The following is a 16,445-nucleotide window of genomic DNA, read 5'->3' as shown; positions in this document are numbered from 1 at the left end:
ATTTGAGGAGAAATTGACTTAAAACTGAATCAACTATTGATATTTTGTGTGGCCATTCAATTGAACAAACATATTTACATTGAGGTAAACAAATTGAAAGAAACCATAATAATTGGGCACATGTAGATGTAAACACCCACAGTCACTGGCCTCTCTTCTTCCCATTGTAGTGCCTATATCATGTGTTTCTAACACTGCACCATTTTGTTCATGTTCTCTAGCTATAAATTGTAAGATTAACAGTTTTTCTTTCTGTTTTATTGCTCTACTTGTTGGTCCTTACATTTCTTTATTCAGCCAATTAAATTTTAACTTATTTGTATATAGTGTGTAAAGTTTGTGACACTCTCAATTCCTTTCAGAGAGTTATATCCCTTTAAAATAGGATTTGCTGCTTGCCAAGTCACCCCTCATCACTCTCTACAGTAAAATAATTTGGAGGTGCCGGTGTTGGACTGGGGTGGATAAAAATCACATGACACCAGGTTATAGTCCAACAGGTTTATTTGGAAGTACAAGCTTTCAGAGCGCTCCTCCTTCATCAGGTAGCTAGTGAGCAGGATCATAGGATACAGAATTCATAGTAGAAGATCATAGTGTCATACACTGATATGATTATATTGAACAAACTTGGATTGCTGTTACGTCTTTCATTTTTTAGAATGGGTTGCAGGTTTTGATTTAATATGTAAATCCCAGAACTATTTTCAAGTCTCACTCCTGAGTGTGGTCAGGATAGATCGAGTGAATCCTTAGATGAATATAATGAAAGTAGGAGTATACTTAAGAGGGTATTCAGGAGGGAGAAAGGGTGACATGCGATAGCTCTGGCAAATAGAATTAAGGAGAATCCAAAGGGTTTTTACAAATATATTAAGGACAAAAGGGTAACTAGGGAGAGAATAGGACCCGTCAAAGATCAGCAAGGTGGCCTATGTGTGGAGTCACAGAAAATGGGGAAGATACTAAATGAATATTTTGCATCAGTATTTTCTATGGAAAAGGACATGGAAGATATCGACTGTAAGGAAATAGTTGGTGACATCTTGCAAAATGTCCAGATTGTAGAGGAGGAAGTGCTGGATGTCTTGAAACGGTTAAAAGTGGATAAATCCCCAGGACCTGATCAGGGAAGCTAGAGAAGTGATTGCTGGGCCTCTTGCTGAAATATTTGTATCATTGACAGTCACAGGTGAGGTGCCGGAAGACTGGAGGTTGGCAAACATGGTGCCACTGTTTAAGAAGGGCGGTAAGGACAAGCCAGAGAACTACAGACCAGTGAGCCTGAACTCAGTGGTGGGCAAGTTGTTGGAGGGAATCCTGAGGGACAGGATGTACATGTATTTGGAAAGGCAAGGACTGATTCAGGATAGTCAACATGGCTTTGTGCGTGGGAAATCATGTCTCACAAGCTTGATTGAGTTTTTTGAAGAAGTAACAAAGAAGATTGATGAGGGCAGAGCAATAGATGTGATCTATATGGACTTCAGTAAGGCATTTGACAAGGTTCCCCATGGGAGACTGATTAGCAAAGTTAGAGCTCATGCAATACAGGGAGAACTAGCTATTTGGATACAGAACTGGCTCAAAGGTAGAAGACAGAGGATGGTGGTGGAGGGTTGTTTTTTAGACTGGAGGCCTGTTACCAGTAGAGTGCCTCAAGGATCGGTGCTGGGTCCTCTACTTTTTGTCATTTACATAAATGATTTGGATGCGAGCATAAGAGGTACAGTTAGTAAGTTTGCAGATGACACCAAAATGAAGGTGTAGTGGACAGCGAAGAGGGTTACCTCAGATTACAAGAGGGTCTTGACCAGATGAGCCAATCGGCTGAGAAGTGGCAGGTGGAGTTGAATTCAGATAAATGCGAGGTGCTGCATTTTGGAAAAGCAAATATTAGCAGGACTTATACACTTAATGGTGAGGCCTAGGGAGTGTTGCTGAACAAAGAGACCTTGGAGTGCAGGTTCATAGCTCCTTGAAAGTGGAGTCGCAGGTAAATAGGATAGTGAAGAAGGCATTTGGTATGCTTTCCTTTATTGGTCAGAGTATTGAGTACGGGAGTTGGGAAGTCATGTGCGGCTATACAGGACATTGGTTAGGCCACTGTTGGAATATTGCATGGCAATTCTGGTCTCCTTCCTATCGGAAACTTGAAAGGGTTCAGAAACGATTTACAAGGATGTTGCCAGGGTTGGAGGATTTGAGCTACAGGGAGAGGCTGAACAGGCTCGGGCTGTTTTCCCTGGAGCGTCGGAGGCTGAGGGGTGACCTTATAGAGGTTTACAAAATTATGAGGGGCATGGATAGGATTTCCCTGGGGTTGGGGTTGGGGAGTCCAGAACTAGAGGGCATAGGTTTAGGGTGAGAGGGGAAAGATATAAAAGGGACCTAAGGGGCAACATTTTCACGCAGAGGGTGGTACGTGTATGGAATGAGCTGCCAGAGGAAGTGGTGGAGGCTGGTACAATTGCAACATTTAAGAGGCATTTGGATGGGTTAACTTAAGGTTTTGTCAAAAAGGGTAACATCTCAACTCAGACAATGTATTAAAGATGTATGGTTAGTGTCTGTGTATTCCAATCTTGAGTCAGACTGGTTCTGTTTCCAAAGTAAGAATTTATAAAATGTCACATAGATTATAAAAAATATTAACTGCCTACAGATTGTGTGCTTTTTGAACAAAATAGTATGTATATGCAAATACAATTGTGTAAATGTAAATTCACCCTTTCGACTTGTGTGTGCGCGTGCATGTCAGGAAGAGAGTATGTGTGCGCGCGGGTGCTTGATGGAGTGTGTGCATGAGTGTGATGGAGTCTCGAAGCAGGGTTACACCCGAAACGTCAACTTCTCCACCTCCTGATGTTGTCTGGATTGCTGTGTTCTTCCAGACTCCTGGATCAGTGGTGCTGGAAGAGCACAGCAATTCAGGCCACATCCGACGAGCAGCAAAATCGACATTTTGGGCAAAAGCCCTTCATCAGTTTTTTTATTCCTGATGAAGGGCTTTTGCCCGAAACGTCGATTTTGCTGCTCGTCAGATGCTGCCTGACTTCCAGCACCACTGATCCAGAATCTGGTTTCCAGCATCTGCAGTCATTGTTTTTACCTCTTCCAGACTCCTGCCTGTCTACTTTGAATTACAGCATCTGCAGTTTTTTGTCTCTAACCAAGAGAATTCCTTAAAGCCTGTCATTCCAGCCAGAACTCGATCAATAGACAGGTTGAACTGGACCCCTCAGACAAACCACTCAGACACAGAACCAGAAGTACCAAAAAACAGAAACAATTAAATACCAACCAAGACAGACTACCAACACCTTGTCAAAGTTGTGGTGATGATGTCACCTAGCGAGACGTTTGTAGAAAAACACACTGGCTCAGCAAACCAATCCACAACTTCATACTCAAAGGGCTCATCTCAGTCAAATCAGACCCTCTGCCATTTACAACCCCTTTTGGGGGGAAAAAACCCTTGTGAGAGGAGCAGCATCGTCACAAAATGGATTTAATCTGATTATTCACTTATTGTTAAATTTTTAAGAAGTGAATCCAGTAAGGAAATTGGGGGAAACATGGTGAAATATCTAACTTGTTACTATATGGAGTAGATGAGCCAAAGTGCATCTCAGAAGACATTAGCTAGGTACATGGGGAGGAAGCAATCAGAAGCAAATGTTGTTAACCATGTGGTGAGGAATGTTGGGCAGGTTCACATGGAGCATGAGCATCACAAGTCAAATCAGATGTTTCTGTGATGTAAAGTTGTTTGCAATAATGATTAAGTAGATGTTTTACAAGTCAGTAATTATTTTATAGATGGCACATTTCTCTCAAAGTTTCATTCTTTAATGCATATGTCAGAATTTCAATATAGCAGTTTGCAATTTCAGCATAAGGTTTTCTCATTTGGGGAAACCCTTGCAATTTCGAATGTTGATCAATGAACTGAAAAATTGCAGTTGGAGTTCAATCTGGATAAATGCGAAGTAGGATTTGTACAATCAATGGTAGGGCCTTGGGTAGTGTTGTAGAACAGAAGGATCTTGAGGCTCAGTTCCATAATTCTTTGAAGTTTGCATCACATAGACAGGGTAGTTAAAAAGACATTTAGCACACTTGTCTTCATTGTTCAGTCCTTTGCGTTTCGAAGTTGGGAAGCCATGTTCAGCTTGTACAGGACTTTAGTAAGGCCTCTTGGAGTACTGTGTCTAGTTCTGGAAGCCCAATTATAAGAAGGATATTATTAAACTGGAGATGGTTCAAAATAGATTTACCAAAATGTTGTCAGGTATGGAAGGTTTGAGTTATAAAGAAAGGCTGGGAATTTTTTCACCAGAGCAAAGGGGGTTGAGAGGTTCCTTACAGAGATTTATAAAATCGTGAGGGGTGTCGGTAGGGTTAATGGGAGGTGTCTTTTCACTAGGATGGGGATTTCAAAACTAGGGGGCACATTTTTAAGGTGAGAAGAGAGAGATTTAAAAAGACATGAGGACCAATTTTTTTTTTACAGAGGATGGTTCACATATGGAATGAGCACCCTGAGGAAGTGGTAGATGTTACAACGTTTAGAAGGCACTTTGATAAGTACGTGAATAGGAAATACTTGGAGGTATATGGGCCAGGAGCAGGCAGGTAGGATTAATTTAGTTTGGGATTATGTTCAGCACGGACTGGCCAGGCCAATAGGTCTATTTCCCTGCTGTATGACTGACTTTTTTTTTCAAAAAGCAGTTTGTAACAGTTCCATTTTTGGATTTGTGAATTACTGGTTCAGGAATAAAAGTACATATCAATTAATTGGGTCCAAAGACTATGTGCCCTCGTCTTCATGTTTTTAGTCTTTTGTATGGTATGGGAGAAACTTGAATGCAAATGCAAACATTTGCAGCTGAACCAGCTACTGTGTAGGCAATGTTTGCTTCTGTTAACTTACAGTCTAAATTGAAATTGATTGCTTAGATAATTTCCTCATCAAATTAAAAAAAAATTATTTTTCCCGCTGTTCCTACAAACAGAAAGTCCCAAGACCACATCTAGCATTGAATGGTGTTGGAGGCAAAAGTGCTACAGAGATCTTGCGGCATTTAGTGTGAGTAACAAGACGGGGTTACCTCTTTGATTTAAGTATATGACAGTTACAGCAAAAGGAATTATGGTTGGGTTCATCTGAAAGCTGTGCTGCTTAAATGAGCTGGAAAAGCATGCTGATAAGGAGTTGCTTATGAATTTGTGAATGGGACCCTGTCAGAGACCTGACCTTTTTTTTGTATTAAAACTTTTACTCATTGACTTAAACTGATGTCAGCTCACTTTGTTTTAAAGGTGTATTCCATTGTTTGCTATTGCATCACTACAGTTACTATCTACAGTTCCCCTTCCCATCCTTGTAATTTTTAATGTTCAAATTCTACTTTACATGGATCCCTTGGAATTGTTTATTGTAGCACAATGTGAATGCCCTTGCCGGAGCAAAGTAGTAGCGTGACTATCTGAGCTTTGAAATATAGGAACTAACGGTGAATGGAATGCAGAACACAAGGATCAAAAAGTAACAATTGATTTGGTGAATAACAGCAAACGTTACAAATTCTGTACTTACCAATTATAACGTTTTGTGCACTAATTACACACTTGTTTAGAAATGTATATTTTTCATATATCTTTTGTTACCAACACAGTCTTTTGTGTCTTTTAATTGCAGGAAAGGAGGGACTTTGGTAACATATGGTGGAATGGCAAAACAACCAATCACAGTTCCAGCAGTAAGGAAGTCTGTGTTTAAAGTACAAAAATCTTTTGTCATCATTGGTTCTTGTAATACATACATGTTGCATCCCCACTGTTGACAACAGCTACGATTACAGCAGTAGTAAGTAAATAAGCCAGCAACACTGCTTCACGACATCCTAAGCTCCACCAATATAAAATTATGAACTGTTACCTATGATAAACAAAGGAATTAATTATATCTGATTCATGCAGTAGTATGATTTTGAATATGAACATGAATTTTGCTTATATATGTCCTTCAAGTTCAGAATGCCCACAACAGTTTATGTCAACCTCATTTTCAAAACAATGTTTGTTTTTAAATTTAAAGTAAAGTTGAGTTTGCGAAGTTCTCCAACCTCTGGTTAATTATCATATGTGACACCCTGGAAGTGGTTTTGGGAAACCAGTCTGCTGCTACAACTTCTTTTACTGATCTTTTTCAATACGTATTAGTTTCTCCTTTTTAAAGTACTTGCTCATCCTGTTTTTTCCTGAAGTGCTAATTTGTCTCCCTCTGTAGTCCCTTTCTTTCCTTCCTATGGTGCCTTTCTATGGAAGTGCATGAGCTCTTGTAGTGTGAGCGTAGTGTACCTACTTCTGAGCCAGGAGGCCTGGGTTCAAAACCTACCTGTTCCAGAGGTGTATTGCAACATGTCTGAACAGATTGATGAAAACAAAATCTCCCTCCTACCTGAACCATCCAATTACACAAACACTTGTTCCAGGTAATTTATTTGTAAATCTTTCTCTATAAATATATATATTTATTAACTCACTCTTGGGCGGCACGGCACTCACTAGTGGGCGGCACAGTGGTTAGCACTGCTGCCTCACTGCGCCCAAGACCCGGGTTCAATTCCCGCCTCAGGCGACTGACTGTGTGGAGTTTGCACGTTCTCCCCGTGTCTGCGTGGGTTTCCTCCGGGTGCTCCGGTTTCCTCGCACAGTCCAAAGATGTGCAGGTCAGGTGAATTGGCCATGCTAAATTGCCCGTAGTGTTAGGTAAGGGGTAAATGTAGGGGTATGGGTGGGTTGCGCTTCGGCGGGTCGGTGTGGACTTGTTGGGCCGAAGGGCCTGTTTCCACACTGTAATATAATCTAATCTAAATCTAATTGGTATGTGGAATTTGCTGACTGGCCAACATTTATTGCCCATCACTAGCTACTCTTGAACTGAGTGGCTTGCAACTGAGTGGATACCAGTTTGTGGATTCACTGCAATCTGCAAGCATGATCTGAGTTTCTGCTCACCTGGTTCCCTCCATGATCTATCTCTCCTTTGTCTCCTGCATTGTTCACTGGAGGTCAAAGTAATCTCAAAAGGTATTATCTTTTGATTGATTTTTTTTTAAATAAAAAACAACAACCCAGCAGCAATTTGTTATGGACCAGGCCAGACCTCCTCAAAATACTTTAAGAAGATAGCCTAGACGCTAACTTTTTCTTACTTTCAAGGCAGATGTGAAGTGGACGTTGCAGGTGTGCAACTGATCGAACCACTTGATTGTTAAGAAAAACAGAATTTATTTAAACACTACAGTTGAAACACAAACAAAAGAAAGTAGAATTTAGAGTAACTTAATTATGAGAAAGCGTATGCAACCCCTTATAGCAAGTTAACTAATTAACTGTTCTAATATAGTAATATCCTATAAGGACATCCCTTGGCAAAAAGGTAAATTCAAACAGATTCTTACACATAGGAGAGAACAACTTCCAGAGAGACATTTCAGAAGAAAGACAGAGGAATTCTTTTCTGAAGCTTGCAACTCCCCTGGACACTCTCATCTTGTGATTTCTGCAGTTAAAGCAAACTAGAAAAATGCCTGATCTGAGAGAACTGGCTACTCCTCCTCCCTTGTTGAAACTAGATGCTTCAGCGCCTCTGCCACTCTTCAAAAAAGCCAAGGACAAAATAACCTTTTTAAAGTGACAGCATCACAAATTTCGAGTTAAATAACTTTAACTTTAACCTCCCCCGTTTGTTTCCTTTTTCTCTGCTGATATTGACTTTTATTGGTTTTCTCTTTTGTTTTTTGATAATACATGTCATGATTCTGCCATTCACATCTGTATCAATAACTTTTGTTTCTTTACAAAAGCAAAATGCTGGAAATGAGAACTAAAAGCACAATTGCTGGAAATATTCAAGTCAAGCAGAACCTACAAAGCCAAATCAAGAGAGAGCCTTTCTACTATTTAATGTCTCTTGCCTTCAACCCTATTACAAATTTTCTTGCATGACTTCTCTCATTGTCTCTTCTCTCCACCCCACTCCTTTGTATAAAACTTGCAACATTTCAACTTTTTCACTTCTGATGAAAAGCTATGGACCTGAAATATTATTGTTTCTCTGTTTACAAATACCTGCTGTATATTTTGAGCATTTTCTGTTTTTACATAGCATTTTACAATATCTCAGTCTGATGACCCTTCACATGCCAACAGAGGTCAGTAGATATTATCAAGTAAAAGACCCCTGCTCCAAACCCCAAGCACTATGCTTGAGTGTTAAACCAACTCTTGCCTTCTAGTCAAGATACACTTCACGCTATTCAATCAGGGTTTGTATTTTGAAACCTCAGTCTTGTTGCTTTGTATAATGTAGGCATTTCAGATGTTTAAAATAAAATGTTAGCTGACACCAACACAGAAATTTCCCACTATTTTTCAGTCTGGCCCAGCAACCTTCAAACCTGTAACCTCTACAAAGGCAGCAGACACACTGGGTCATCACTGTAGAACATAGAGCTGTACAGCACAGGAACCGGCACTTTGACCCACCATGTCTTCCATGCAAACCATGATTCTATTCTAAACTAAACCCATCTGCCTGCATGTGGTCTGTACCCCTGTACTCCCTGTCTGTTTCTGTCTGTCTAAATGTCTCTTAAACGTTGCTATTGTATTTGCTTCTGACTTCTCCTGGCATGCATTCCAACTTCTGTGTAAAAAAAAAAGTGCCTTGTATATCTTCTTTAAATGTTTCTCCTTCTCACTCTAAAACTAAGCCCCTCCTAACAATTCCTATTCATATACCCATCCAGATGCCTTTTAAATGCTGCAATTGTACCTGCCTCCACCACTTCCTCTGGCAGCAAATTCCATACACGTACCACCCTCTGCATGAAAATGTTGCCCCTTAGATCCTTTTTATATCTTTTCCTTCTCATCCTAAGCCTATGTCCTCTAGTTCTGGACTCCTCCACCTCCGGGAAAAGACTTTGTCTATCTATCCTATCTATAGTTAAAAATCACACAACACCAGGTTGTAGTCCAACAGGTTTAATTGGAAACATACTAGCTTTTGGAGCGCCGCTTCTTCATCAGGTGGTGAACTACCTGATGAAGGAGTGGCGCTCCGAAAGCTAGTGTGCTTCCAATTAAATCTGTTAAACTATAACCTGGTGTTGTGTGCTTTCTAACTTTGTACACCCCAGTCCAGCACCGGCATCTCCAAATTATATCCTATCCTTGCCCCTCGTTATTTTATAAACCTCTATAAGATAACCCCTCGGCCTCCAAGAGTCTCCAGGAAAAACAGCCCCAGCCTATTCAGCCTCTCCTTATTGCTGAAATCCTCCAACCTTGACAACATCCTTGTAAATTTTTTCTGAACCCTTCACAAATTTCACAACATCCTTCTAATAGGAAGGAGACCAGAATTGCGCACTCTATTCCAAAAGTGCCCTCGAACCTCTTCTTGTAGCTAACACATTCCAATCCAGGCAACATCCTAGTCGACTTCTCCAAAGCCTCCACAGCAGAAGAGTGACTAGTACTATACACAAGGCTACAAATGTGGCCTAATTAAAGCTTTATACAGCTGCAACGTGATTTGCTGACTGTTATTCTCAATGCCTTGACTGATGAAGGCAAGCGTGCTGTACATCATCTTTACCACCTTATTCACTTGTGATGTTACTTTTAGGGAACTATGTACTTGCACCCTACAATCTCTGTGCATTTCAATGCGCCTAAGGGTCGTGCCATTTACTGTTTCCTTTCCTCTTACATTTGTTCTCGTAAAGTACATCACTTCACACTTGTCTGGATTAAAACCAGACCTCAGTGTATTATGGAGACTCTAACATATATATTTTTTTAAAAGTAAGTGTAAGTTACTGTGTTCCAGGTATGATTTGATTGGTCCACTACTAAGCTTTAATCAAACATACTTTATTCTTAGAATACAGTTAAAATGCAACCAAAGGAAGAATTAGCATGACTTTACTCGATTGAAATACCTCATGAGATAATGTATTATTCAACCACTATTCTTCTTCTGTTCCAACATAGGCAGCGTCTCATGAACACATCCTTGGCGAAGGGAATTCAGCAACACAATTATTATTCTTACATGCTGTCTTTCTCCAGTCTAATCAAAAGAAGCAATCTGCCCCTTTTGATTTTTAAGAGGAAATATCTCTGTCTAAGACTTCTCTCTAGCGGCAGAGAACTCAAGCTTTTAGCTCCAGCACCAAGCAAAAACCACCAAGTAACTGAAAGCAAAACAAAAGTCTTCTGGGTCTATGTAAACCTGACTCTGCCCACTCATGATTCTTTTGTATGATTTTAAAAAGAAAGCACGCGAGGAGAACTCAAAGCTCTTGACCAACTGCCTTTCTGAAGGAGATACTTTGACGCCACGATGACAATAGTCCTCTGCAAGAGAAATGGGACCGAACACATCTCTTAAAGGCATGGTATTGACTGTTCCCAAAATGCTCTCCTATTGAAACTTTGATCATCTGGCCAGGGTCGTTCCTCAAAATAAGATCTGGTACAGCACCTTCCCTGGTTGGACTGGCTACATGTTGTTTAAAAAACACTGTTGGATGCACCTAACAAATTCTACCCATCTAAGTCCCTGGAACTAAGGGAGTACCAGTCAATGCTGGAAAGTTAAAATTATCTCTACAACAATTCTCTGTTGTTTTTACATCTTTGCATAATCTGCTTACGTATCTGTTCCTCTATACCCCATTGGATGATGGAAGGTCTATAATATAGTGATTATTATATAATTACAGTGATTGCACCATTTTTTATTCCTGAGTACTACACCATATGGCCTCACTGGATGAGACCTCCAGTTATTCTTCTCCTAGTGCAACTGTGACATTCTCCTTAATCAGTAATGCTAAACTGCCACTGCTGCCCTTCTCTCAACCAAGAGAATGGCTACAACATTGTAGTTCCATGTATTAATCCAGGCTCTAAGCTCATCTGCCTTATCTGTTATACTCCTTGCATTGAATTAAACACAATTCAAACCACCAGTCCTGGCATGTTCCTTACAAGTTTACCACTTGCAAGTTTCCTTCGAACTCACACGTCATCCTGATCTGGAATACTATCACTGTTCCTTCATCGTCGCTGCCTCGCAGTCCTAGAACTCATAGTTTCTAATAGAACCATGGGTATATCTACAACCTGCACAGCAGCAGTTCAACTAGGTTTCTCATCATCACCTCGAGGGTGATTACAAATGGGTAATAAATGTTGACCTTGCCCGTAATGGCCAGATATATGAACACATTTTTAAAAAAATCTTCTAGAACATTTGGAGAGTTTTTGTGTCTACATCCTCTCCAAAAATTATTGATTCCATACACAACATTTTGGGGGGAAAAAAAGTACATTGTTTGATCTTGGCTAGTGATGTTTTAGTTTTAACATTTTCTGCTTTTTTACTAGAGTGCGCTTATTTTCAAAAACGTTAAAATCCAGGGATTCTGGATGACACGGTGGAAACAAGATCATGGGCATGGTGAGTGGAAAAATAGAGACAGAAATCTATATTAATAATTTTGCACATATTGATGAAATTAATTCTGATGGAGACTATGACTGGGATCAATGGCATCTGAGAGCTGTTCAAAATGAAGAAAAATATGTTACAATTGTCAGGGGTTTGGGGGTTGTTTTTTTTAAAAAGAGGACTTTTCTCTTGACTCTCGAGGTTGATTTCCATGAATTTCAGGGCTGTTGAACTTGTTTGCCTTGTTCAATGCAAGACACAACAGGAAAATAATGAGAAATTGAAGACCAAAGAACTTTAGAAGTTTGAACAATTCAAAAATTTCTTTGTGTGTGTTAGTTGTGTTTAGATACAGCTCAGTAAGTCTATGAAGTACGTAATTTTACAAAAATGCTAAGGCATGTTTTGAGACAATGGGAGAATTCAACCTTGAATTACAAATGAAGTTTACACATTTGGCTGAAAATGACTAGAATAGGGCAAATGAGGTTGGTGTTATGGACCAGACCAGAACACCTCAAAATATTTTGAGAAGGTAGCCTAGATCCTAACTTTTCTTATTTTAAAGGCAAATGTAAAGTGCCATGTTCCAGATGCAATGTGACTGGTCAAACTACTTGATGCTAAATAATTTGTTTAAACGCTGTAGTTTGGGGTGGCATGGTGGCTCAGTTGCCTCACTGCTGCCTCACAGCGCGAAGGTCCCGGGTTGAATTCCAGCCCCGGACAACTGTCTGTGTGGAGTTTGCACATTTTGTACATATCTGCGTGGGTTTCCTCCAGTTTCCTCCCACAATCCAAAGATATGCTGATTAGGTGAATCGGCCATGCTAAATTGTCCATAGCGTTCAGGGAGTAGTGTAGGTTTGCTGCATTGGTCAGGGGAAATGTAGAGTATAGGGAATGGACCGAGGTAGGTTACTCTTTGGAGGGTCGATGTGGACCTGTTTAGCCAAATAGCCTGTTTCCACGCTGTAGGGATTCTGTGATTAAAATACAACCAAAGAAAGAGGAATTTAGAATAACTTAACTCTATTGGAAAACTTGACAGAATAATAAATATAGTAAAAATGACTAATTAACTGTTCCAATAAAGTAACATCCCATAAACATATGCTTTGGCAAAAAGGCGAATTCGGAGAAACAAATGTTGTCTCCCATGCAATCTAGCGGCCTAGGAAGACAACCCTCAGTTTTTGGTTGGAATTGAGGGGGGAGAAAATAGCTTCCAATTCTTCAAGCCCACAACAGCAGCTGCTTGAAGCTAAACCCAAGAACTAAAAAAAATACAAATCCTGTTCTGAGAGAGTTAGTCACACCCATCCAGGCTGCTGCTATTGTTCCAACTTTTTTTTTTTAAAGTCCCAGTGCCTCACTAGCTGTTTACTTCATGGTTTTGGTACATTGCTCATCACCTCTACCTTACAATCTCTCTTCAAAACGGCCAGGACCAAATGACCTCTTAAAGTCACAGCATCACAGTTGGTAACTCCTTTCCTCACCAGGCCGGGATTATGGCCCAAAGTACTTAGGGGGGGCTTACAAGCACTAATGACTATCAGCAGAAAATGCAGGAGATAAATGGCCTGTGACTATGAGGAGCTGAGAAACTAAGTAACTGTAATGAGTCTCTTGCTCAGGTCACTGTCAGCTAAGAGTTGATCCTTGTTTGTGGGGGAGATTTGTGTCATCTGAGTCTGGGTGTATGCTATAGACTGAGCCCAGATATGGATGGACATAGGACTACAGAAGAGAGGGGCAGCACATGGAGAATTGCAAAGAAAAATGCAATAATGTGGCTGCAGGGAGGAAGAGGCCATTGTGGCAGGGTCTAATAGGAAGGTGTGGGGGAGGGATGCAACAAATGCATGAATGAAAAGAAGGTTGTGGGTGGGAGAACAAAGATGCTGCAAGGACAAGGTGGTAGGAAAAAAGACAACTTTAATTCTGTCAACAAAGGAATACTCAACTAACTGGGAGAAGGAAAAACTTGAAATTACTGATGTAATGATTTCCTTGGAAATGAATTTAAAATTTCTAATTGAAAGCTACATATGTTTAGGAGCTATTATCTGAAGAGTAATGCAGTGGAGCTTTTGTGTTAAGCAATGTATCAGTTGTTAAATTTTTATATTTGAGTGAAATCAGAGATGCTACAAAAAGATCTAGCATATCAACTGCTAGTAATCACTAGTGACATATTACTAACTAGTAATGCTGTTTTTACCCACTAACAAATGATTTTAATGTGGAATGTCTCATCCCAAGGGGTAGGTGTAGTGTAATTCTGCTTAAGACAATATGGTGAAGCTTTTAGCATATAGTTCATGCACTTTAATTAATTCAGCAAAATTACTCTAGGTGAGAAAGTGGTCTTTATGATCACACTTTTTCCCAAATACCTGTCAGATCGGAAGCTTACATTGTTCATCAACCACCAAACCCTTACAATCAAATTTAGTTCAAAGAAAGGGTACCATCTGAGTGACAGCAAGGCTGTACAGATGGGTAGCTCATCAGTACAATATTAAATTCAGTGAATGAGATCATGCAAATGCAGATGTTTTTGCAGGATTTTCCATGAATACTGATTATTAACCACTGAGTAATCTGTGAATGACTTGACTTATTCTGCCAGAGAAATGAGTGAAGAAACTTACAAGGATGTGAAACTTACTAACCCCCTCCCCTGACCAGAGTCCAGGCCAAGCTCCACCACTGACATTTCATTATGTCTTATTGGTATGTTGGGCAAACATTATGACTGGACAAGCAAGTAGCAAATCTTCTGTAAAAATTGTTGGGCCATTACCACATGCTTCCGAAAGGCAGTAAAACTAGAGGGCAAGGTAGTTCTGCCACTTCTACCTAACACCTGGCAACTCACAGTTCATAGTATGAACAGACCGATCTGCTTTCTGATCTTTTAGTCATTGTTATTCCTGCCTTCTCAGTGTATTGCAATCATATAGAAAATTATCACCTTCGTAGTTGATTCAAAATTGTGTTTCTATTTTGGCAGACTTGGTACAGGAAATGATCTCTGTGCTGTGTGACTTCATCCAAGCAGGGAAGCTGAGGGCACCAGTTTGCACGAAGGTTAAATTCCAGGACTATCCAACTGCTCTCAAAGCTGCAACAACACCATTTATATCCAGCAAGCAAATCTTAATTATGTGACTTATTTAAAACTGTAAGCAATCTATAAGCATTTACAAAATATGATATTCTCTTCAGATAGACAGTTTTCCACTTTCTCCCAGTCCAGTCTGTGAAATGTGAAAGCCTGACCAGTATGTATTAATAAAGAAATCTATAAGTGTGGGGTAAATGTTTGAAATGCGCTGTATCTATGCATTTTGTATGTTAAATCAGTGTTGCTGGTGTCACTTCCTCATCATTTGGATTTTCACTGTGTAGACAGCAACTCAGTGAAGAATCGGGTAGGAATGCAAGATGTAAAGAGGATGCACAATACCTGCCACCAAAAATGAAAATAAATATATAACTTGAAATCAAAAGCAAATCTGAAATGGTTTCACTTTGCAATTTTTTACTCCATTATAGAATAGAAAAGTATTGCTTAGAATGAAATCTTGTATTAACTCTTTCAAAGCACCATATCTCAATGCAATTTACTGTAATTAGAAACATTCTTTCCCAATCAAGTACTTATTCAACTTTTGAAGGAACTTCTTTTGAACCTGTATCCAACACTATTAACATGTGGAATATCGACATAACATGTCAGATGCAGATCAATAACAGATCTTATAAATCCTGACTTTTGATTTTGCAAATACTATTTTCTTAAACTTTGCTGTACACTCCTGGTTGAATATACAGTGCAAGAGCATGATCTAATTGTGATAAGAAGTACAAAATTGAAGCTGGTACTTCATTGCTGTGTTGAAAAAGTGTTGCACTGTTGGAAGTGGTTTTCTGATGGAATGTCAAACCTTTAAAAATCCAATGACATGATTCAAAGAAAAGCAAAGGTGTTCTTCTCTTGTGTCCTGGTTAATTTATCCCTCGACCAACACAGTGAAAAATAGGTAGATTCGGCTGTATTTTCCAAGGATTGTTGCTTTTTTTTAATTAAAAGGAGGATGCTTCACATTTCTGAGGGGAGAATCCAATCAGGGCTCTTCCAGAAATGCAGAGCTCTACTTCCAGTCTGATCATTCTTTATGGTGCAGAATTGTCAGGGGAAGGTAGACCATTCATAGCAATATGCTTTTCTTTTAATTATGGAATGTAGACATCACTGGATAGGCCAGCATTAATTGCCCAATTACTGGCATTGCCAGAGAACAATTAAGAATCAAACACATTTCTAAGAATCTGAAATTACATGTACCAGAGAAGGATATCAGTGAACAAGATGGGTTTTCCTGACCATCAGCAATGTTTATGGTCATCATTAAATTCTGAATTCCAGATTTTTATTGAAATCAAATTCCACCATCTCCTATAGTGGAATTCAGACCTAGATGCCCAGAAAATTGCCTGGGTTTCTGGATTAGTAGTCTAACAATAATACTACCAAGTCACCACCAAGTAAATATTCTGATATTTCAAAGTGCAGATAGCCACTTTGACAGCTGCTGTCAAGCATTAAGGATGCAATTATATAAGGGCATTTGAAGAGTAGGGTGCCAGCTGCATAGGAATCTGGGTGTAGGATGTTAGGTTGGTACCAAGTGTCAGGATATCATGTAGATAGCTTGCCAAGTGGGAAGGAGTAAGGTGTCAAGAGGCAAGGGGACCCAGGTAGTGATCTAGGGTTTATGATAGGTGAATGGGTGTCAGGGTCTGAGGGATAGATGGATCTCCCAAAAGGAAAAGGAATTGGGTCTGGTGTGAAGAGTGGGAGGAATTAGGGTGAAGGTTTGCTCACTGA

General features: G+C 39.8%; 1 protein-coding gene across 1 annotated transcript in view; it reads left to right on the top strand.

The window, feature by feature from the left end:
• The window catches only part of mecr (mitochondrial trans-2-enoyl-CoA reductase), a 72,258-nt gene extending 57,467 nt beyond the window's left edge, over positions 1-14,791 (top strand). The window contains exons 7-10 of the mRNA XM_043717333.1: positions 5,022-5,095; positions 5,708-5,768; positions 11,479-11,551; positions 14,565-14,791. Coding sequence (XP_043573268.1) covers positions 5,022-5,095; positions 5,708-5,768; positions 11,479-11,551; positions 14,565-14,722 — 366 coding nt within the window. The 3' untranslated portion in view covers positions 14,723-14,791. The remainder of the gene's footprint in view (positions 1-5,021; positions 5,096-5,707; positions 5,769-11,478; positions 11,552-14,564) is intronic.
• Positions 14,792-16,445: the final 1,654 nt, after the last annotated feature.

The sequence above is a fragment of the Chiloscyllium plagiosum genome, chromosome 27 (genome assembly GCF_004010195.1).
Source record: "Chiloscyllium plagiosum isolate BGI_BamShark_2017 chromosome 27, ASM401019v2, whole genome shotgun sequence".
Taxonomy (NCBI): domain Eukaryota; kingdom Metazoa; phylum Chordata; class Chondrichthyes; order Orectolobiformes; family Hemiscylliidae; genus Chiloscyllium; species Chiloscyllium plagiosum.
This window is presented reverse-complemented; position numbering and strand designations above follow the sequence as displayed.